Source organism: Camelina sativa, chromosome 15 (genome assembly GCF_030686135.1).
Source record: "Camelina sativa cultivar CO46 ecotype springtype chromosome 15, ASM3068613v1".
Taxonomy (NCBI): domain Eukaryota; kingdom Viridiplantae; phylum Streptophyta; class Magnoliopsida; order Brassicales; family Brassicaceae; genus Camelina; species Camelina sativa.
In genome coordinates, this window is record NC_141894.1 from 8,229,720 (window position 1) to 8,253,652 (window position 23,933).

General features: G+C 36.0%; 4 protein-coding genes and 1 non-coding gene across 5 annotated transcripts; 2 read left to right on the forward strand and 3 right to left on the reverse strand.

Moving 5' to 3' along the window:
- Positions 1–10,407: 10,407 nt before the first annotated feature.
- LOC147926389 (pectinesterase inhibitor 2-like) lies at positions 10,408–10,974 on the reverse strand. The gene has a single exon (XM_087487043.1). It carries the CDS (start codon positions 10,954–10,956, stop codon positions 10,408–10,410), a length of 549 nt encoding a protein of 182 aa, XP_087343169.1. The 5' UTR covers positions 10,957–10,974.
- A 929-nt stretch (positions 10,975–11,903) lies between these two features.
- LOC147926390 (uncharacterized) lies at positions 11,904–13,763 on the forward strand. Its single transcript, XM_087487044.1, has 2 exons — positions 11,904–12,257; positions 12,858–13,763. The coding sequence occupies exons 1-2, from the start codon at positions 11,904–11,906 to the stop codon at positions 13,761–13,763; spliced, it is 1,260 nt and encodes a 419-aa protein (XP_087343170.1).
- A 446-nt stretch (positions 13,764–14,209) lies between these two features.
- LOC104746065 (pectinesterase inhibitor 2) lies at positions 14,210–14,973 on the reverse strand. The gene has a single exon (XM_010467449.2). It carries the CDS (start codon positions 14,961–14,963, stop codon positions 14,439–14,441), a length of 525 nt encoding a protein of 174 aa, XP_010465751.1. The 5' UTR covers positions 14,964–14,973; the 3' UTR covers positions 14,210–14,438.
- A 1,389-nt stretch (positions 14,974–16,362) lies between these two features.
- Positions 16,363–17,048, reverse strand: LOC104746064 (pectinesterase inhibitor-like). The gene has a single exon (XM_010467448.2). The coding sequence runs from the start codon at positions 17,013–17,015 to the stop codon at positions 16,419–16,421; it is 597 nt and encodes a 198-aa protein (XP_010465750.1). The 5' UTR covers positions 17,016–17,048; the 3' UTR covers positions 16,363–16,418.
- A 1,107-nt stretch (positions 17,049–18,155) lies between these two features.
- LOC147926391 (5S ribosomal RNA) lies at positions 18,156–18,274 on the forward strand. The gene has a single exon (XR_015583034.1). It is a non-coding gene; the product is annotated as a 5S ribosomal RNA (ribosomal RNA).
- The last annotated feature ends 5,659 nt before the right edge of the window (positions 18,275–23,933 follow it).

Here is a 23,933-nt window from a genome sequence, read left to right on the forward strand (position 1 = left end):
TTATTTAATATTTTGCATTGCTATTTTAATTTAAATCAATTTGTTTAGCATAATTATAAAACTCTATAATTTATTGTGTAGACTTGAGTCCTTGTGGAATTCGACCCCTAAGTACTGCATTGACCTCTTAATTTGAGAGAGTAGCTCTAGGGATTAATTTGAGCTTATCAAATTTTGGCGCCGTTGCCGGGGACTCTTTGATCTACCATTAGATTTGAGTTTTAGATTTTGTCTAAATTTTTATTTTTATTTTCAAACTAACACGCTTTTGTTTTCTTTTCTCTTGTGTGTTTCAGGTGTATGCCTAATAAGCCTAACACAAGGAGCAACAAGACTGGTCCAATTCTGAAGCTTTCAAACCAAGAGTTGGGAAAACTTGAGCGTGAGAACCGAAAAGCAGCCAAATCTCTGAAGATGGTTAACCCAATCATTCTGATGCGAGATGAGGATGGTGCTTTGAGGGATCAAGAGGGCCACTTGCGCAATGAGCAGTGCCAAAAGATTGATGCTGAGGGCAATGTGATTGCTGAAACTGCTGTTGTCGATGAACCAGCTGATGGTGTCGACGGTGTCGATCAACACCAACTAGGTGGCATCGATCGACACCCACCTGCAGCAGACGTGCGTGGAGCTGCCAACCACGTACAGAACCCAGTTCGAAGACAGGACCAAAACCAGGATCTGATCAGGACCATTGCTGACTACAACCGGGCTGATCTTGTGTATGAGAACCGGTCTGCAATTGTTCCTCCACCATTCCAGAGGAATGACTTTGAGCTGAAGCCTGCTTACTTTCAGCTGGTTGGACAGAGACCATTCTCTGCTTTGCCCAATGAGAAGCCTCTGGGCCATATTGAGCACTTTGAGGATCTTGTGACCAGTATCAAGGCTAATGGAGTGACTGAGGACTTCATATTCTGCAAGCTCTTCCCATACTCACTTGCAGGAGAGGCATCTTAGTGGTTGAAGCAGTTGCCAGCTGGATCTTTGACATCTTGGCAACAAGTCAAAGTGGCTTTCCTCAACCATTTCTATGATGATGCAATGTCAGATGAGTTGAGAGTCAAGCTATCCACTTTCAAGCAAAGACCAGAGGAAGCTTTCAAGGCAGCTTGGGTGAGATTCAAAGCTTATCAGAGGGACTGTCCACACCATGGTTTTTCAAGGGTACAACTGTTGAGTATCTTCTTCAGAGGGTGTGACTGGAAGTATCAGTTAGCTTTGGATGCTGCAAGTCATGGGAACTTCAAGACAAGATTTCCAGAAGATGCTGAAGTTTTGATTGAGAATTTGGCTTCTAGCAATAGCACTAAGGGAGCAGATGCTGAAAGGAAGAGATTGCATGGAGGATTTGATTCAAACCAGTTAGCTTCTGTTAATGCTAAGCTAGATTCAGTGCATAATCTCCTTATGGGAAAGAAATCTGTTCATTTTGCTGCTGAGGTTGAGACATATGAGCCAGAACCTGATCAAGGACACCAAGAGGAAGATGTGAACTATGTGTATGGAAATCAGGGACATCGGTTTGGCAACCAGCAAGGCAATAGGCCTTACAGTGGGAACTCTTCAGGCTACACTTCCAAGCCAGAGTATCAGCAGCAACAACAGAACAGTGGCTATACAAGGACCTATGGGAATTCATCTTATCAGTCTCCACCTCCTAAGACTTCTTCTGAGAGTAGAATGGAGGCCATGCTTGAGCAGCTTCTACAAGGTCAAGAGAATTTGACAGTGACATTCAATGGAAAGATTGACAATGTCTACACTGAGCTGAATGGAAAGATAGAAGCATTGAATGTTCATGTTAAGAAGCTGGAGGTTCAAGTTGCACAGACTGCTGGGTCTGTAAAAAGGCAAGAGAATTATCTTCCAGCAAGAACTGAGTCAAACCCCAGACATGCTTGCAATGCCATATCAGTGAGAGATGAAGATGATGGTGAAATTTTTTCTGCAGAACAAGGAGACAAATCAGCCAATCTCTCGGTTTCAGATGATGGTGTCGATCGACACCACCTGGGTATCGATCGACACTCATCTCAGACGGAACCAAAAGCTGCGAAATCTCAGGTTCCAGCTGCTGAAAGGGTCTACAAGCCAAAGGTTCCTTTTCCCAAGCCAAGAAAGTCCAAGCAGGAGATGGAGGAAGCTAGATGCAAAGCAATGATGGATAAGGTGATGATTGAGATGCCTTTGATTGATGCAGTAAAGCTTTCACCACCACTCAAGCGCTATGTCAAGAGAATGGTATCTAATGGTTTGAGCCCTGAAGAAGGAGCCTTGCTAACTAAGGATGTTAGTGCAATTCTGTTGAACCAGCCTGTTCAGAGGAAGAAGGAAAAGAAGCAGGAAGTGGTTGTCTCTGAGAAAGTGAGTGCAGCAATTGAGTGTAGGACTGCAGAAAAGTTACCAGATCCTGGAAGCTTTGTACTTGATTGCTCTATCTCCACAGGAAGGTTTGCACACTCACTTTGTGACCTTGGTTCTAGCATCAACTTGATGCCACATTCTGTTGCTGTGAGACTTGGGATGACAGAATTCAAGCCAACTCAGATTTCTCTTATCTTGGCTGATCGCTCCCGAAGAACTCCTGAAGGTGTTTTAGAGGATATTCCAGTTAAAGTTGGCAACTTCATGATTCCCACTGACTTTGTGGTGCTGAAGTATGATCAAGAGCCTAAAGATCCTCTCATCTTAGGAAGATCTTTCTTGGCTACAGCTGATGCCATCATTGATGTGAAGAAGGGACACATAGCACTGCATGTGGATGGTTTGAGTATGAGTTTTGAGATGGATACACTGAGGAGAGCTCCTACTATTGATGGACAGACTTTTTCTGTTGAAAAAGTTTCTGCAACACGAGCATCAGGCTCAGTGTCGATCGATGCCACCAACATGGTATCGATCGACACCCCTCCACGACCGCGACTGAACTTGTCCAAAACTGATGCTCCAAGTCAGAAACCTGTTCCCAAACAGAATAGTCATCAATCCACACTCCAGAGCCCTCAGGTAAGGCCAAGGTATGCATCTTCTTCTCCTAACCTTCCTCCTATCATCAACAAGAATTTCAAAGAGATAAAAACTGTTTTGCAGTTAACCAAGCCACGAGATTATCGTAGAGCGCTTGTTTCTTCTGTTGATGATTTTGCAGGAAAGAAAAGATACCCTCCCATACCTACGTCTCACCCTGGTCCAGTTACTCACATCCTTGGAAAGCCTCATGAACCTAAAGATTATACAACACCTTGGATGAAGAGGACTTCAATGCCATGTTCTGCTCCTCCGGATGCCTGAGCTCCAACACAGTCAAGCTAATGACTGAAAACAAGCGCTTAGTGGGAGGCAACCCACTGGTAGGTTTTTCTTTTTTCTTTTGATTTTGATTTTTACTTATTTTATTTCTATTTTTGCTTTCCTCTTACTTGATAACACTGGGGACAGTGTTGTTTAAGTCTGGGGGAGGTTAGTTACTAACTATGTTTTCTGTTTTTGAGTTTCAGTTGTGTCAGTCAAAACCATAAAGTTTGAGTCAAATTTTTCAAAATTTTTCTTTTTGTCTTTGGGAATTATGATCTTGATTAATGATTTCTCTTATTTGGCTAACACTCTAATGATTATTTGTTTATGCTTGATCTCAGAACTGAAGCTTAGAAAGACTATGAGCCTTATCAACAATCCTGAAAGCCCTTATTTAATGGATATCTGATTGATCTAACGTTGTCTCAACTTTTATCAGGATTTTAACCGGACTTAATCTCTTACTTTGGGGTTGGAAATCAGTGGACTAGACTTCTTCTTCAGGCCATACAGGACAGTGCAATTTTTCAAAGTATGTCTCCCCTCTCTCTTCCCTTCAGTGCTAAGAAAAAAAAAAGAATAAAAGATGAGATGATTTTGATCAGTTTAGAGAGGTAGGTAAATTACCAGTGACCTCATTATTCTACTCTTGAGTCAAATGATCACACAAAGCTTGGAAGCGAGGGGTAGGTAAATTACCGATGACCCCGGTATTCGCTTACACCTTTGATTAGGAGAAAAAAATAAGAAAAGAGAGAAAAGAAAAAAAATGGAAGTGAGAAAAGGGAGAGGAAAGGAGATGTAAGAAGAATGTCTTGGCCTGAAGAGAGTCCATATGTCACTGATCAATACACCCAAGGTAAGAATTCACCTTATTTGTGCTTTAATATTGACTAATGAGATGACAATGGAGATTTCAGAGATTCCAAGGGATTGTGGGATTTGAGTAAGGAATGTTGATGCTTATCATGGTTGAATATAAGAAGTAAGTTCTTGAGTCAGGAAAATGAAGAGTGTGAATAAGAATCATCATGCAGTTGAGTGAGTTCCCTGTTTTCAAACCTCTTTCACAGGTCTAAGTTTCTGTTTTGCTTGAGGGCAAGCAAAGGCTAAGTCTGGGAGAGTTGATATATCATGGTTTTTGTGGTTTTTAACCATGATATAAAGAGTCTTTTAGTGTTTTTTCATTTGTTTCTAGATTGTTTTTGAGTCTTTACAGGTTTTTAGCATGGAAGGAGCAAAATGGAGCAATTTGGATGTTTTGGAGCATAAATCTTGAAGAATCAATTTGGTCTCGGATGAAAGCAGGAGCATCGACCAACACCAAGATAGGAGGCATCGATCGACACTCATCTCTGCCGACTCAAGACCCAAGTTTTGGAAAATTTACAAATCTGCCCCAAAGTTTTCCATATTTGCAACATAAGTCCATGACGTGTTTTAGGACATATAAATAGTGTTTTTAGGTTTTCCAAACCCTCAAGTTTCATTCTATCAAGTCTTTATTTTTTCTGCAACCCTGTGAGATTTTGAGAGGTTTGGAGAGAGAGATCTGCTTTGAGAGAAGAATTTCTTGAACTCCCTTTTACTCTTTTAATTTCAATTGCTTATTATTCAGAATCATATCTTGTTCATCATTGAATATGTCTGAGTAGTTTGCTTGTTAGGTTTAGGGTTTTTCATAGGGTTTTTATGATCTATTAGATCTGAGATCTTTAGGGTTCTTAATCTTTTATGATCTTCATCCTTGGTTGTTCTTCACAATAATTCTTGATTGATCACCTAGAATTGTTATCTTAGGGAAATAAATTGATATGAGAATATAATTGTTTTCCTGATTAAACCATTGATGAGCAGAATTGTTTCTTACAAAGAGATTTGAATTAATAATTCTGTGAACTTATCTAAACCTGTTCTTAAAGCTGATTTATTACTTAGAATTTTACAAAGAGATTTGGATTTTCTGGTTTTAAATTTAGATATTATTTGCAGTGAGAACTGATTTAATTTACCAAAAGTTTTGAGTTCTAGATCTGATTTTTATTGCTTGAACCTTAATTAATTTATCTGATTTAATATTTCATAATTTCCTGAGAAATTCCCTAGGCCTAGCTTTTTGATCCTCTGAATTTACAACAACTTTATTTAATATTTTGCATTGCTATTTTAATTTAAATCAATTTGTTTAGCATAATTATAAAACTCTATAATTTATTGTGTAGACTTGAGTCCTTGTGGAATTCGACCCCTAAGTACTGCATTGACCTCTTAATTTGAGAGAGTAGCTCTAGGGATTAATTTGAGCTTATCATTAATACACTATATGTTTATACCATTTCGTTTAGATGTGTACAATTGTAGCGTTTATTTTTTATGAATTATGAGGATGTTGTTTCTTGCTTTTGAGGATCCAATCTTATCATTGACTAATATTGTTCCCAATACATTTATTGTATTTTAGATTTCTAACTAACTACTTATGTAAATCCTTCATATGTTGATGTTGCAATAATAAGTTATTTTTTAAAAATAATTATCTTCCGTGTAAGTGATTATGTTTGTATGCCCATGTTTTGGTCTAATATCAATAAGATTGTTTCTGTTTTTCTTTAGTTGGCTTTGAAACCAGTTTTGAGTTAAGCAAATAATGGGTCAAATTATGGTGTTAATAAGTAATATAGATTTTTATATATATATATATATATATATATATATATATTGTATATATGTGACTATAAGTCTAGCTAACTAAAAAATTCTGTAATATTTAAATATAATATTGAACATATATATATATATATATATATTTTTTTTTTTATTTGTGGGAGGAATGTATGGAATTATTGGATAGACGTTATTTTTGAGTTAAATGATCTTTTATGCCTTTAAAGTGAGTTTAATATTATTAAATTTTCATATATGTCTTGACTTTTTTTAAAAGGAATACCAAGTGTTTCCTTCTAAATTTGAAGTGACATAATATTTTAGTTTTCTTATATGATTTTATGAACTTCAATGTAAAGGTTTTTCAAAGTAATAAGTACACTCACATTGATTGAATTATAAAATTTGGAGAAATGTTTATTCGATTAATCATCTGCTCTTTTAAATATATTAAATAAGTATGTTATTGTTCCTACAAATAGGACAACATATATTATAGTTTAACCATGGAGTTAAGCAATGGAAATGGAACTTCTGATTGCAAGACAAAATGCTTATATATATATATTATGTTACACATTGATCGTTTAAAAATGAATAGGAACATCTAATTCTCAAATAAAGTTGATTTTTTTTTTGTTAAAACCAACATATATGAATTTAAATTTAACAATGCAAATTTAAAAAATAAATATGAATAGATTAGAAAGGCAAGAAATATAAAAGAAATATTTTATTTTTATATAAATAAAATAAAAATTGAAAACAATGTTAAATATATATAATACTTTCTAAATTAAAATATAGAATCAAACTCTTACAAGTTACAACACATATGAGATATAACAACATTTGATATTGGTGGGAGAGGAGGAGAGAATGATTACTATAAGATGTAATTCAAATTAGATAATGGAGATGAATCTATAAAAAATAGAACAATGTAAAATCTATATATATATAATACTTTCTAAATTAAAATATAGAATCAAACTCTTACAACACATATGAGATATAACAACATATTGATATTGGTGGGAGAGGAGGAGAGAATGATTACTTATAAGATAATAATCCAAATTAGATAATGGAGATGAATCTTTTAAAATAAGAACAATGTAAAATATATATCATATAGTCTCTAAAATTAAAATTTAGCATTAAAAATTTACAATGATATTTCATTTGTTTTTTACAACCCATACAACAAAAATAAGAAATCAAAAAAAAAAAAAAAACGAAAAATGATTTGAAGTATTGTAAAAGAAAATGAGAGAACATGAAAATGAGATAGGAAAAGAATGCCAATATGAGAGAATGAGAGATTAAGAGAATGCTTATTTATATGATAAAACAATGATGGAAGTTACATTTAGAATTATGAAGTTACAATAGTAATTTATTGTGTTTGAATAAAATTGAGTGGTAGAATATGATTAATGCATAATTTATTTTATTTTCAGTTATAATTTTATTTTAATGTGTGAGTTAAATGTTTTGTGTTTATTGGGTCTTAAATATTGTTTAAAGCAATTAGAAAGCAAATAAAAAAATAAAAAAATTAGAAAACATTAAATGAAAATCAACCAATAAGGAGAGACCAAAACCTTACTTTTATATATATGATATATCGCTTTAAACTTTGAAATGAGAAATATATTATAAACAATAATTTTACATGAGAAATATATTAATTTAGCCAACCAAAATATGAATATAAGTTTAGCCAACCAAAATAATTTAAAAATATTAAAATTTAACCAAAAATATAAATAAATATTTTGGATAGGAGTTATATTTGGTTTCATCTTTAGAGAATTTAGTTACATTCTCTCAATAAAGAAGTTAGAATTTAGAGAATTTAGAATTTAGAGAATTGAGAATTTAATAAATATTTTTCTCTTGAAAGATAAAGAAGTTAGTAGGATGAATGAATTAATGTACAATTATTGGATAGGAGTTACATTTGAGTTAAATGGAGTTACATGCCTTTAATTATAAATAAATATTTTAATTTTTTATAACCTAAAATAAAAGGAATACTAAGTGGCCGAATCAAAATTCACATGATTTGGTTGTTTGTTGATATAAACTCAACACCTACACATAATATTTCAAAATAAAAAAAATATTACGTTTGAAGTGACAAACTAAATTAGTTTTCTTATAAAATTATATGAATTCTTCAATCTCAATAATTTTTAAAATCCCGAGAACGAGAATAACTTATATTTTTTTGGTTTTTTTATTTTTATTTTTCACTCATCAATTTAATTTATAGTGCTAGATTTCATACTAATGGTTTCATCTTTAGAGAATTTAGTTAAATGGTATTTTTAAAATTATAATTTATTTTTACATTTAAGTTCCAGCTGAATATGATTTCTTTTTTGGATCGTTTTTTATTTTGATTAAACACACAAAAACCAATTGTTTAATTATGTTCTTTTTGTTTTCAAAAACTTCAAATCATTAAAATATATATATATATTATATTAATCTTTGCAGATTTATCAATTGGATCACAAAACAAAATAGTTTTTATAAATAGAGTTGATAGACTTTACAAAACAAAATAGACTTTATAAATGGATAATTATATTGATCTTTAAATATTATATTGATCTTTATAAATTATTAAAAATGATACATGAATATGTGAGATAACCACAAACATAATAGATAATTAGATATGGATCATTTCAACTTCATGATCTTATTGTGTGGTGAATATTGTAAGAAATTATGAAAATAATGACTTATAAGATGTTAATATAAAATAGAAAATGAAGATAAATCTTTTAAAAGATTAAAAAATATATATAAGATATACATATCATACAAACTCTAAAACTAAGCTTTTACAATGATATTTGATTTGATTTTTAACCCATACAACAACAATAACAAAAAAAATACAAAAAAAAAAAAAAAAGAAGATTTGAGAGTAGTGGAAGAAGATGAGAGAATGAAAAAAGTGATAGACTAAGAGAATAGGATAATGAGTATTTATAGGAAGAGAAATGAGTATTATATTGATCTTTAAATATTATATTGATCTTTAAATGAGTATTATAATGAGTATTTGCATACTTTTACAAATAAAATAAATATGTAAGAAATAATCAAATATCTAGATAAAGAATAAAGATGATTTCTTTAGTTTGATTATCTTATTGTGCAATGATCAAAATTAATAATTTCTAGAATCTGCATGATATTTGTTTTTGTATAGCCATCAAATTTTTATTATACATATGTAATGTAATATTTTTTTATTATCATATGTAATTTAAAATTAAAAATAATAAGAAAACAAAGAAGAAAGGAAACAATACAAAAAGCAAAGAAATAAAATTGAAATCACAATATAAGATATATCCAACAAAATATATAATTAAACACTTACAATGAGTTGTAAAAAAAAAAACATTTACAATGAGTTTTCAACCCATGCAAAAAAATTAAAAAAAAAAAGTATTTAGAATTTGAGATATGGTGGAGGAAGATGTGGGAATGGTTATTTATAGGATTTGTAGTGATAGAAGTTATTTCTAATATAATTTAATTAGAGGAGTTACAATTTTAATTGATAGTGTGTTTAATTGAAAATGAATGGAGGAAAACAATAGTCAATTCACAATTTATTTAATTTCAGTTACAAATTAGTAGTAATTAGTGAAATTAAAGTATGAATTTTCAGTTACAAATTAGTAGTAATTAGTGAAATTAAAATATAAATTTATATATATGATTAAATGTGTTGAATTTTAAGTTTAATTAAAAATAAATATTATATTTTAAAACATTAAATATCAAATTGACCAGTAAGGAGAGATCAGAACTCTACTTTTATATATATGATTAGTCTAATACTAGTTGTTGTCTCTTTCCCGCAGATTGTTTTCATGTCTGCAACTTGTGCGTTCAAGGAACCAATCATAATTACAGGAAACATCAGAGAAGACACAATGCTGCCATCTTTGCTTCTTTCTTTCTTATGCTCGTTGGTAGGTTGTCTTGCTACGTCTGATGATACATATTTGTAGATGCTTGCAATTGATTTTCTCCACTCGAACTAATAATATAAACTCGTGGAATGGGTTTCTGATTCTTAGTTAGACCACAAGTCCTAATTAACGATAGAGAAAAACTTTGCTATTCTTAGCATTAGTGCAGCGAGATAGTTATCTGATTAGTATTTTCTTACTTTACTTTCCCGTATTTTCTTATATTTTGATGCTAAAAAGGTTTATTCTAGGACAATTTTAAAGGTTTCCCGTATTCTCTTATATCTCGTTACTTCTGGTATAAATTTGAATAATATGATTGTCAAATTTACACCAGAAGTAACGAGATATGACAGCCTTGGCGAAGATGCAAGACACAGTAATTTAACTATGAATTTATTCATTTCCGTGTTTCAGGTGAAAGATACACAAAGAATCAAAACCTCAAAACGTCAGAGAAAACTCTACCAATATTACACATTCTTTTAATCCGCATATTGCGTATTGGAACATCATACGTCACATTTTTACGTCCTGCAAGAATAGCTTCACACGTAGTTATACTAATAAAGGCTTTCGCAGCCTCCTGAGATGATAACGAGTACTTTTTAGAGATAGCAAAATCTAAAGCGTCCTCCATCGATTTAATGGCTAAGCCATAATATGTTAAGCAAGACCCATACGGGATCTTGAGCGTCGGATCAGTTGTGGTTCTTGATAAGCCTAACATCATTCGTTGGTTCTTATAGCCAAACAATATCGTGGTTTGAATGACATAAGTAAGAAGACCGTTCACGTCGCTGCCAAACGTCATTGGATCATCGGTAAGCCAAGTGATGCAGAAGTGCTTGTAAATTGTCGGTTGTGAGCAGAGTTCGTTAAGTAATTCTTTTGTGACTGTGTCACTCGGAGAAAAAGATGAAGAGAAAGGAGTGATTAATAAAAGAAGGAGAAGAGGAAGAATTGAGACGCAAGGAAAAGCCATTCTCTTGGATTTGGAGAATCCCATTATACTTAGATGAGGGAAGTGCTATTGCTTACTAATGTATAGTTTTTTTTTTTTATGACAAAAGTGAGAAGTGTAACTCCTATGTGTGTGTTTAATGAAATGTTTCCGGAATCTTTTTAATCTAGTCAATTGTTGACCCAAATTAATGTGTGAACGAACGTATTTTGAGGGCTAATTAGGAAATTAATTTGGGTAAATATTAATATTAAGCCAGCTTTGTTTATGATGCACCTGGATAAAGCCCCAGGTCCAGACGGGATGACCGCTTTGTTTTTCCAGAAAGCTTGGGGTATAGTGAAATTGGATCTTGTGGCTTTGGTTAATAGGTTTTTTGTGGAGGGGATTTTTGATAAGAATCTTAATCGAACTCATATTTGTCTTATTCCAAAGGTGGCCAAGCCAACTAGGATGACAGAATTGCGTCCGATTAGCCTATGTAATGTAGGATATAAAATCATTTCAAAAATACTGTGCCAGCGGCTTAAGCGAGTTTTACCGGGCCTTATTTCTGAGACCCAATCGGCTTTTGTTCCTGGCCGATTGATCTCAGATAATATCCTTATTGCACAAGAGATGTTTCACGGTTTACGTACCAACCCGTCTTGTAAAGGGAAATTTGTGGCAATAAAACCAGATATGAGTAAGGCTTATGATAGGGTTGAGTGAGACTTTCTCGCGGCTTTGTTACACAAAATGGGATTTGCAGAGGTATGGGTGACGTGGACAATGTTTTGTGTCATTTCGGTTGAGTATAGAGTTCGTCTCAATGGCCAGCCCAATGGCTTGATCATTCCTCAGAGGGGGTTACGGCAGAGGGATCCTTTATCTCCTTATTTGTTCATTTTATGTACAGAGGTTTTAATTGCAAATATACAGAAGGCAGAAACAAACAAGCTTATTACTGGGATAAAAGTGGCAAATAAATGCCACCTATTACGCATTTGTTGTTTGCAGATGATAGTCTGTTTTTCTGTAAGGCGGATAGGGAAGAATGTTGGGTTATTTTAGATATCCTAGAACAATATGAATCTGCTTCGGGCCAACAAATAAATTTTGCCAAGTCCTCGGTTCAGTTTGACCATAAGATTGATGACACAAAGAAGTCGGAATTACAGGATGTCCTTGGGATCACAACCTTGGACGGTATGGGGTCATATCTAGGTTTACCTGAAAGCTTGGGTGGGGCAAAAACCAAAGTTTTTTCCTTTGTTCGTGAACGACTTCAAAGTCGAACGAATGGTTGGACGGCAAATTTGCTTTCGAAAGGGGGAAAAGAGGTAATGATTAAATCTGTGGCTACTGCTGTCCCGACTTTTGTGATGTCTTGTTTTAGGATACCAAAAACAGTTACATCCAAACTTACAAGTGCAGTGGCGAATTTTTGGTGGAGCACTAATAGTCAATCAGGGGGCATGCATTGGCTTGCTTGAGAAAAATTATGTGTCAGTAAACAGCTCGGTGGTCTTGGTTTTTGGAATGTGGATGACTTTAATTCGGCCCTGTTGGCTAAACAGCTATGGCGCCTGATAGATGCTCCAAACTCATTGTTTGCCAGGGTTTTTAAAAGTAGGTACTATAGGAATACGCATCCTTTGGATCCTATTAGGTCTTACTCCCCATCGTACGGATGGAGAAGTATATGTTCTGCTCGCTCTCTGGTTAATAAAGGACTTATTAAACGGGTTGGCTCCGGGGACACCATTTCTATATGGTCTGATCCTTAGATGCCAGCTCAATCCCTTAGACCAGCTTTAAGTAGGGGGCCGGTAAAGGACCTCTCTCTTCAAATGAATCATTTAATTGATCGTCAAACGAACACTTGGCGGCTGGACATGCTTCATGAGCATTTTGATCCACTTGATGTGGATTTGATCCAGGCTATACCATTAGGAGGAAATCAAATGGGAGACCCTTTCGGTTGGCATTTCACGAAAACAGGGCGGTATACAGTCAAATTGGGTTATTACACTGCACGACTTGATGTAAATCAGCCTTTCATGGCTCGTGGCTCTGGGCCGGACATAACACCCCTTCTTGCTAGCGTTTGGCGGGTCCGATGCCCTCCAAATGTTCAACATTTTATGTGGCAGGTGTTATCTGGTTGTATTTCGGTCTCGGCTAATCTGGGACGTCGTGGTATTGCATGTGATTTAGGTTGTGTTCGTTGTGGAGCGGAGGAGGAGACAATAAATCATGCAATTTTTGTTTGTCCTCCTGCTCGTCAGGTAAGGGCTTTAGCCCATGTGCCGGTGGGCCCACTTTCCTTTCCGACAGATTCGGTATATGCAAATGTGGATCATTTCTTAGGGCAGCAGAATCCAGGGGCTCATGTTGCAGCTTTTCCTTGGCTTATGTGGTATATTTGGAAAGCCCGGAATGCACGAGTTTTTGAAGATATTGTGGAAAAACCAGAGGATATTGTTAGGGTTGCAGAAGGAGAAGCTACAGGGTGGCAGCAGGCTCAGTTAGAGGATGATGTAGACATCTCTCACCCTATCGCTGTAGTTTTATCGGGTCGGGCGAGTACTACTTCACTCTCACCCTTCTTCTCGGGCTATCGTTGCTTTATAGATGGTTCCTGGAAAGCAGGAGACCAATTTGCAGGTGCTGGATGGTGTTTTACCTCGCTCCAAGTTGTGTCACCGCTGATGGGCGCTAGGAATTTTCGTCGAAGTCTATCACCATTACATGCCGAAGCTGAAGCTTTTCTTTGGGCGATGCGGTGTATGATTAGGCATGATTTCCGAGACGTGGCCTTCTATAGGACTGCTCCGATTTGGTGAAGATGGTGTCTTCTCTTACTGACTGGCCAGCCTTCGCGATGTACCTAGAGGACACAAGATTGATAGGGAAGAATTTACATCTTTTTCTTTTTCTTTAATTTCAAGAAACGCTAATGTTAGTGCGGATTCCTTGGCACGCCAAGCGCGTACCTCTCCACATCATGTTTTGTTTGTAAACAATTTTCCTTCACATTAACTCGTTTGAGTTGATCTTTTGTCGACAAAAAAAAAAAAAAAAATCTTTCCTTAAAAAAATCCACCCTTACTGGATGTGAAATTCTTTAATATCCTTAAAAATATATGAAATTCTTCTTTAATATTCTTTAATTCAAAATGGTATTCAGTCAGCTATTATTCAATTGATAATGAAACTGTTAAAAGAAAGTCTTGTTGAATAAAAATATAATCGCATTGTTCTCATCTTTCCCTATGTTGTTGACTTGATGTGTAAAACGATCATGAGTTTGATTTTCAGATATTTTTCTCTTCTTTGTTATTAGTCTAATACTATAGTTGTCTCTTAATTTCTTCTATCAAAGAAGTGAGGCCTATGCAAATACAAGATGCTAAGAAACCAGGTTTTTAATATTCTGTGTAGATATCAGTGTACGTATTATAACTGTGTAATGTAATCGTCTAAAGAGTATGAAGGGAGATTGAATTCAAGCCCTTTTTTCACATCATGTTCGAGATGACAAGAACAATGCCACAAATGTTCTGAAACTCACCACTGTTCTTTATAGCTGAAGAAGGGTCAACTTTGAAATTTGCCATGTCTTCTTGGCATGTTGTAGGTCCTTCCATAGCTGCTGATACCTTAATGTTCAACCCTGCACCATCCCCTGACGCAAGGCTCTTCTTAGCATCATTGAGACTGCTGATTGCACTCTTATAATGCTGTACGCACGAGGTGTATGCTTTCTTGAAAGTTGGATTGGTTGCTGTCTTGGCTAGAGATTGGATTCTATTGAAAGCTTCTGATGCACTTGTTTGTGCAGAACCAAAGGTGATTTTTGCAAGTGTTGGAAGATCAGCACCCAATGTCTTCGGGTTGGATTTCATGTAGCTCGAACAGAAGGATTGGTTTTTTGCTTTACCGCAGATTGCTTTTATGTCTGCCACTTGGGCGTTCAAGGAACCAATCATTACAAAAAACATCAGAGAAGACAGAAAAACTCTGTTCATCAGGTATGTTGCCATTTTTGCTTCTTTCTTTCTTATGCTCGTTGGTAGATGGCCTTGCTACGTCTGATGATACATACTTATAGATGCTTGCGATCGATTATTTCCACTAGAACTAATTATAGAATCTCTTGTTCTGATTCATAGTTAGACCACAAGTCCTAATCTAAGAGAGAGAAAAACTTTGCTATTCTTAGCATTAGTGCAGAGATAGTTATCTGATTTGCATGAAGTAATGAGATGCGTGCTAGAAAGAGAGATGAGAGCATAGAGAAGAGACGACACAAGAGATCTGTTAACGGGTTTCCGATGACCTACATTCCAGGGACCAAGTCCAGAATCATTCACTAGAGTTAGAACACAAAACTCACATTTGCCAATGATATCTAGCACACTTGTGTCTACCACTCTAATCTACATTAACTAAAGGAACCACCACTCTTTGTGTTTTCGGACCAGTGTGAACCTCTACAAAAACCACTGACAGATTCTCTATCTTGCTGGTGGGACAACACCAAACACAACTATGTATGCTTCTCTCAATTTTAGGTCCAAGGTGCTTAATCTTCTTCTTGTTACCACCTCTTCCTTCTATACCTCTTAGAGTTTTCCACAAACCCTAGGTTCCACAAGCTTCTTCCTATTGTCTTTTGGTTACAAGCTTGTTCTCTATTTTTCAACTTGACCCATGCCTTTTGTTCCTGTCGCACCTGACACAAGCATGCTTCTCTCACACAGCCGCTCCACTGTTTGCTGCAACTTGAAACTTTTCCGCTCTGTTTCACTACACAACCTCTTCATGATGCTGCTTTGTTTTCTGCTCTATATTGCCTCAAGTTTACTCAACTGCTAAACATATTTTTATGTTGTATGATGGAGCTGATACCTTCTTCTGCTCTGTTGGGTTTTTCAGGTTTACTTTGCTGCTTATGAAAGACTTGTTCTCATGATCTTAAAACATGATTGGTTGAGCTCTGACTTCTTGGATCTTCTCAATAAGACTCAAGGTTCATCACGCCACTTCATTCCATATGACTTCACATTGACCTGTCTTGGCAGAGCTAGTGTTCTCTGATTCTCTGGCTAAAGAATCATTGCGTCTGTGTTTGTACATGTGTTCAACGTTTACTCGTCGTTTGTAGCTGTCCATGTATATGCATCAGTCTTTTGTTCACAGCTTCTTGATCATATTTTGTTGAGTCTATAAATCAGTAACAACCTCAATACATCTTCATAGTATTCTTCTTACTTTACTTTACTTTCCCGAGTTCTCTTATTTTTGGTGCTAAAAAGGTCTATATTGTAGGATATATTGTAGGACAATTTTAAAAGTTATATGGATATGTATATATGATTGACACAAATTTACACCAGAAGTAACGAGATTTGACAGCCATAGCGAAGATGCAAGACACAGTAATTTAATATGAATTTATTCATTTCCCTTCTTGCAGGTGAAAGTTACACACATAATCACGACCTCAAAACGTCTGAGAAAACTCTACCAATGTTACACATTCTGTTATACACTATATTGCGTTCTGGAACATAAGCCGGCACATTTTTACGTCCAGTAAGAACAGCTTCACACACAGCTATAATAACAAAGGCTTTGGCAGCCGACTGAGATGTTAACAAGTAGTTCTTAGAGCTAACAAACCCTATAGCTTCCGCGTTCAATTTAACGGCTGACTCATAATATGTTATACAAGACCCATACGAGTTTTTGAGCTTCGAATCAGTCGTGGTTCTTGCTAAGCCTTTCATCATCATTAGGTTACTATAGCCCAAATAATACGACCTTCGCATGACCAAATCGAGAAGACCATTCAAGTCGAGGGTCAACGTTTTTGGATCAGTGGTTAGCCAAAAGAAGCAGAAGTTGGTTTCTATTGTCGGTTGTGAACAGAGTTCGTTAAGTAATTCTTTTGTGACTTTGTCACTTGGAGAAAAAGATGAAGACAAAGGAGTGATTGATAAAAGAAGAAGAAGAGGAAGAACGGAAAGTACGCTTCTTTTGAGGCCAGGAGAAGGCATTTTCTTGGATGTGGATATATGTTGGAAGTGCATATATTGCTTAGCTTTTTTGGATGACAAATGTGGTAAAACTGTAGCTCCTATATATATGGCAAGCTTTATCTTTGGTGTGTAAGGCTAATGAATTGTGAACCAAATATGTTTATTCTAGTCAACTGTTGCCTCAAATTAATTTGGGAAGACATTAATAATCTTTCCTTAGAAAATCCACCCTTATTGGATATGAAATCTAAGATATCCTTATAAATCTATGAAATTCTTCTTCAACCAAATTCAAAATGGTATTAAATCCACCATTTTTCAATTGATAATAATGAACCAGTCAAAAAGTATCTAGGTTGTCAGTTCATTTCCATCTTTGAAACAAACAAACAAAAATTCTCATAGAATTTCAAAAAAAAAAAAAAATATATATACCATGAACTTAAGAGCATCTCCAACAAACCCTCAAATTTTGAAGGATTTTAAATCCCAAAAATATCTTAAAACCTCAAATTTTAAGGGGTTATATATTGAACCCTCAATTTTGAGGATGCACTATTGAGGCCCTCAAAATCTTTCAAATATTTCATTTTAGTCCTTATAATTTATATATATTTTACAAATCATTCTATTAAATTGAATTGTTTGAAAGATATTTATATAAATTCAAACACACTAAATTAAAATTGAAATTATTGATATATGAAAGATATACCACTTAAAAACAATTTTTTTTACAACAATAACATTAATCATAATTTTTTTAAGACATACTAATTAATCATATACTAGGTACTATCCTGCGGAAAACCGCGAGAAGAACTTTTTTTTAATGAAAATTTGTAATAGTTTATATTGTTATTATGTTATTTATATAATGGTTTTGTTATTGTGTTATCATATAAAGTTTTGTCTTTATTAATTTTGTTTGATATATATTTTCTTTAATTGTAAGTTTTATATTATATATGAAAGTTCTATCATTAAAAGTTCATAGTTTAAACAACATTTTTCCCATCAAGAAAACGAAATCATCTTATCCATAACGGATTGGTTAACGACGAAGTAAATGAGTGTTAGATGCATTGTTATCACATTTTATGACATGTCCATTTTGGTTTCGTCGATAATATTGATGTTTTAAAAGGATAAATCGTCAACATAACTTTGCTATTCTTTGCTTTTCCTTTTGGATGCGATCATACCAGCACTAATGCACCGGTTCCCATTAGAACTTCGCAGTTAAGCGTGTTTGGGCGAGAGTAGTACTAGGATGGGTGACCTCCCGGGAAGTCCTCGTGTTGCATCCCTCCCTCTTTTTTTAAGAGATTATTACATGAAAAATGGCGGCGACCGAGGAAAACCCTAGGGTCTCACTTGAGGGTGATGAGGATGCTACCATGGTGGATATCGGTGATAAGGGGAGGCCGCCGGGAGATCCGCCGGATACAAGGACAACATGGGTACAGAAAGTCGTGGGAAGTCAGGGTGGAGGAGCGCCCATACCAGAAGAGGTGCTCGATGATGAGTTTGTGACGGAGAGAGTGCGGCTAGAGTTTCCTGATGGAGTGGATGGTGAACCACAGGTTACGATAGGGGAAGAGGTACTGACGACAATGCATGGGTGATGGAAGAGATGCATGATCGTTAAGGTGTTAGGACGTCATATGTCGCTCCCGGTGCTGACCCGGAAACTAAAGGAGTAGTGGAAGCCGAGTGGTAAGATGTTTGTGATGGATTTACCCTGACAATTTTTCATGATCCGTTTTGAAAAGGAGGAGGAATACCTAGGTGCTCTGACTGGAGGTCCGTGGAAGGTGTTTGGTAGTTACTTGATGGTGCAAGCCTGGTCGCCGGAGTTTGACCCGTTGACGGACGAAATTGTCACGACTCCGGTTTGGGTTCGCTTGGCGAACCTTCTGTTAAGTTTTTATCATAAGGCTATTGATATGCTCAAATTGTAATACCCTAAAGGTACTAACAGCCTTGCAGTTGTAATACCCTAAGGGTCGAATCCACAGAGACTCTAGTTCACACAATAGACTTATTATCTTTTAATTATGCTAAATCAAAATAATAAATTAAAGACAATGCAAAACAGAATTTAAAAGTGTTGTAAATTCAAAGGATCAAAGAGCTAAGCCTAGGGAATTTCTCAGGAATTTATGGGTTATTAAATCAATCAAATAATTAGGGTTCAAGCAATTAAATATCAGATCTAGAACTCTAAACACACTTGTAAAACAAATCAGTTCTCACTGCAAATATTTTCTAAATTTAAAACCAGAAAATCCAAATCTCTTTGCAAAATTCAAGGTTAAAAATCAGCTTTAAGAACAGGTTTAGATAAGTTCACAAATTTATTAATTCAAATCTCTTTGCAAGAAATAAATTTGCTCATCAGTGGTTTAATCAGGAAAACAATTATATTCTCATATCAATTTATTTTCCTAAGATAATAATTCTAGGTGATCAATCAAGAACTATTGTGAAGAACAACCAAGGATGAAGATCATAAAAGATTAAGAACCCTAAAAATCTCAGATCTAATAAATCATAAAAACCCTATGAAAAACCCTAAACCTAACAAGCAAATTACTCAGACATGATTAATAAAGCACAAAACATCTCTCTGAATAATAAGCAATTGATATTAAGAAGTAAGGAAGGGAGTTCAAGAATCTTCTCTCTACAGATGAATTCAGATCTATCTCTCCAAAGCTCTCAATATCTCTTCTGGTTGCAGAAAATAAAACTTAGGTCTAAACAATGACCAATAAAATCCTATAAATACTCAAAAACACGTCTTGGGCCTAATGATGCAAATATGAAAGACTTTGGGGCAACTTTGTAAATCTTCAAAACTTGTGGGAAAACTTCCAATTTTGACTTTGGCCTAGCATCGATCGATGCATATCAGTGTGTCGATCGATGCACTCTCTAAATTTCGTCTCCCAACTTCGTAGCTCAGCTTCAATGCTTGATTATGCTCCAAATCTTCATATTTAGCTCCATTAAGCTCCCATCCATGATAATTCCTATAAAGACTCAAAAAGACTCTAAAAACACTAAAAAAACTCTATAATTAAGACTTATATCATGGCTAAAAACACCTAAAAACCATGATATATCAACTCCCCCAGACTTAGCCTTTGCTTGCCCTCAAGCAAAACATAAACTTCATCTGTGAAAGAGGTTTGAAAACGCAGGAACTCATTTTCTTTTTAAAGTAATGCCATGATCATCCAAACCTTAATCCACATGCTTAGCAGATAAATCCAAATCGAACCACCATGTACTTCTCCGTTGACTTTCTTAGCATCCCAAATTCAAACCAAATTCCACTACTTCCTCCATTAAGCTTTCATCGGTGGGTCTCATCAATTTGATCAATGTCAAGAACCTTCTAGACTCATTCCCGTACAATACCATAACAAGCAAGACATATCTTTTACCACATTTAGTACTCTTTCTCTCCCCCAGATTTATTCTTTTTAATCTTCCTTAGAGCTTTGCTTTGTTTTCTTTTTTTTTTTCTCTCAAAGTTGTAGGCGAATAATGGGGTCATCGGTAATTTACCTACCCCTCGCTTCCAAGCTTTGTATGATCATTTGACTTAAGAGTAGAATAATGAGGTCACAGGTAATTTACCTACCTCTCTAAACTGATCAAAATCATCTCATCTTTTATTCTTTTTTTTTTTAACAAAGCTCTCAGGAAAAATTCTTTTAAACTTAAATAAGGGAGAGGAGTACCATTTTTTTTTCTGAAGTCTTACTTGTTAGGTATGAACAAGGAGTCAAGCTCTATGAAAATCAATCTCCTTGATGAGGTAAAAAGAAAAGTACAGAAATTACCTCAAGCTTTTATAGATTCTGTTGGAAATTTGGATGTCTCTGGTTCACTGGTCAGCCATTGGATTTTTCATTAGTCGGATTTGTGGATTCAATCTGCAGCATAAATCAACCAAAGCAGTACACTAAAAAGAAAAGTCATAGTTCCCAACAAAATTTTGACTCAATAAAACCATTTTTTTTTCTGACTCTCAAAAACAAAAACGTAGTTAGTAACTGCCTCCCCCAGACTTAAACAACACTGTCCCCAGTGTTATCAAGTAAGAGTTTGGCTAATAAAATAAAAATAAATGAAAATCAAAAGAAAAATGAAAAAGAAAAACCTACCAGTGGGTTGCCTCCCACTAAGCGCTTGTTTTCAGTCATTAGCTTGACTGTGTCGGATCTCAGGCATCCGGTGGATCGGAACATGGCAATGAATGCTTCTGAGAGGATGTCCTCTTCATCCAAGGTGGTGTGTAGGCAGCAGATGGATGAGGTCTACAAGGGACATGAGGAACGGGACCAGGGCAAGATTTAGGTATGGGTGGCTTTCTTTTAAGTCCTGCAAAATCATCAATAGAAGAAACAAGCACTCTACGATAATCTCGTGGCTTGGTTAACTGCACAACAGTTTTTGTACCTTTCAAATTCCTATTGATGAATGGAGAAGGTTTGGGAGAAGGAGATGCATACCTTGGCCTTACCTGTGGGTTCTGGACTGTGGAATAGTGAGATTTCAGCTTTACAACTGGTCTAGGACTTGCAGCTAAGGATCCAACGCGAGAATCTGTGGTTGTGGACAAGTCCGAGCTGTCTCTGGAAGGAGTGTCGATCGATGCAACAGCTGCATCGATCGATGCTTGATCTGCAACTCGTGTTTCTTCAACGTTTTTGTAGCTTTCCTCAGCAATTCGTGTTTCCATCACAAAAACGTCATCTACCAGTGGCTTGTCATGCATCAGAACCTCATCATGGTCTCTAGTACTGATTAGATGATCTCCACTCCAATCTTCAAGCTTAGCAGCTTGCTTATTCACTTCCTCTACAAGCTCCAACTCTTTGACATACCCAGCAGTAATGTCTTCTTGAAGCTCTATGATCAGATTGTCATCAGAAACAACCTCCACAGAAAATGTCTGACCATCAATAGTGGGAACCCTTCTCAGCTTGTCCATCTCAAAGTTCATGACCAAATCTTCTACATGCAGAGCTATGTGTCCCTTCTTAACATCAATGATTGCACCAGCTGTAGCCAAGAAAGAGCGTCCTAAGATGAGAGGATCATTAGGCTCTTGGTCATATTTCAGCACCACAAAGTCAGTGGGAATCATGCAATCTCCAATCTTAATTGGAATATCCTCTAAGACACCTTCAGGAATCCTTCTGGATCGATCAGCTAAGATAAGAGAGATCTTAGTTGGCTTGAAATCTATCATCCCAAGTCTCACAGCAACAGAATGTGGCATCAAGTTAATACTAGAACCAAGATCACAAAGAGAGTGAGGAAACCTTCCTGTGGAGATAGAGCAGTCAAGTACAAAGCTTCCAGGATCTGGTAACTTCTCTGCAATCCTACTCTGAATCACTGCACTTACTTCCTTAGAGACAACCACCTCCTGCTTCTTATCCTTCTTCCTTTGTGGGAGCTGCTTCAACAGAATTGAACTGACATCCTTTGTAAGCAGTGCTCCTTCCTCAGGACTCAAACCATTGGTGACCATTCTCTTCACATATCTCCTAATACTAGGAGAAAACTTGACAGCATCAATCAAAGGCATCTCTATCATCACCTTATCCATCATAGCTTTGCATCTAGTTTCCTCAAGCTCCTGCTTAGACCTCCTAGGCTTAGGGAAAGGAACCTTAGGCTTGTAGGCTCTCTCAGCAACTGGAATTGGAGCTTCCGTAACTTCTTCCTCGGCCTGGACATTGCATCGGTCGATGCTAGAGTTGCATCGGTCGATGTTGTCTCTCAAAGTCAACCCTTCTACGACCACTGAGGGTTGCGTCGATCGATGCTTTGCAGCTGCATCGGTCGATGCAACATCCACTACTGTATCATCGTCTACTTCCTTCACCAAAATCGCATTACAAGCATGGTTGGGGTTCTCAGTTCTTCTAGAAAGAAGTTCCTCTTGTCTTTTAACAGACCCAGCAGTCTGAATCACTTGATTTTCCAGCTTCTTGACATGAGTGTTTAATGCATCAAACTTCCCAGTCAGTTCATTGTAGACATTATCAATCTTCCCATTGAATGTCACTGTCAACTGCTCTTGTCCTTGAAGAATTTGATCAAGCATGGCCTCCATTCGACTCTCAGAAGTCTGTGGAGGTGGAGACTGATAAGAAGAATTACCATAGGTCCTTGTAAAGCCGGTGTTCTGTTGTTGCTTCTGGTAATCTGGCTTAGGCATGTAGCATGTAGAGTTCCCGCTGTAAGGTCTATTGCTTTGTTGATTTCCAAACTTCTGACCTTGATATCCAGCTCCATACACATAGTTGACATCTTCTTCTGTTGTCTCTGGCTTTGGCTCAAATGTCTCAACATCTTCAGCAAAATGGACAGACTTCTTTCCCACAAGAAGATTGTGCACTGTATCCAACTTAGCATTCACCGTAGCAAACTGATTTGAATCATGCCCTTCATGTGCCCTTTTCCGCTCTAAGTCTGCATTCTTAGTACTTTTACTTGATGCTAGCCTTTCAATCAACTTCTCAGCGTCATCTGGGTACCTTGTCTTGAAGTTCCCATCACTAGCAGCATCCAAAGCCATCTGATACTTCCAGTCAATCCCGCTAAAGAAGATACTGATCAATTGCACCTCTGAAAACCCATGATGTGGACAGTCCCTCTGGTATACTTTGAATCTTACCCAAGCAGCTTTGTAAGATTCAGTTGGTCCTTGTCTAAAGGTGGAGAGTTTGATCCTCAGCTCATCAGACAATGCATCATCATAGAAGTAATTCAAGAATGCCACCTTGATGTCATGCCAGGTTGTCAGAGATCTTGGTTTCAGCTGCCTTAGCCAATGAGAAGCTTCCCCAGCAAGAGAGTAGGGGAAAAGCTTGCAGTAGAGGTAGTCTTCAGTGACTCCATTAGCCTTGATGCTTGTGACTATGTCCTCAAAGTGCT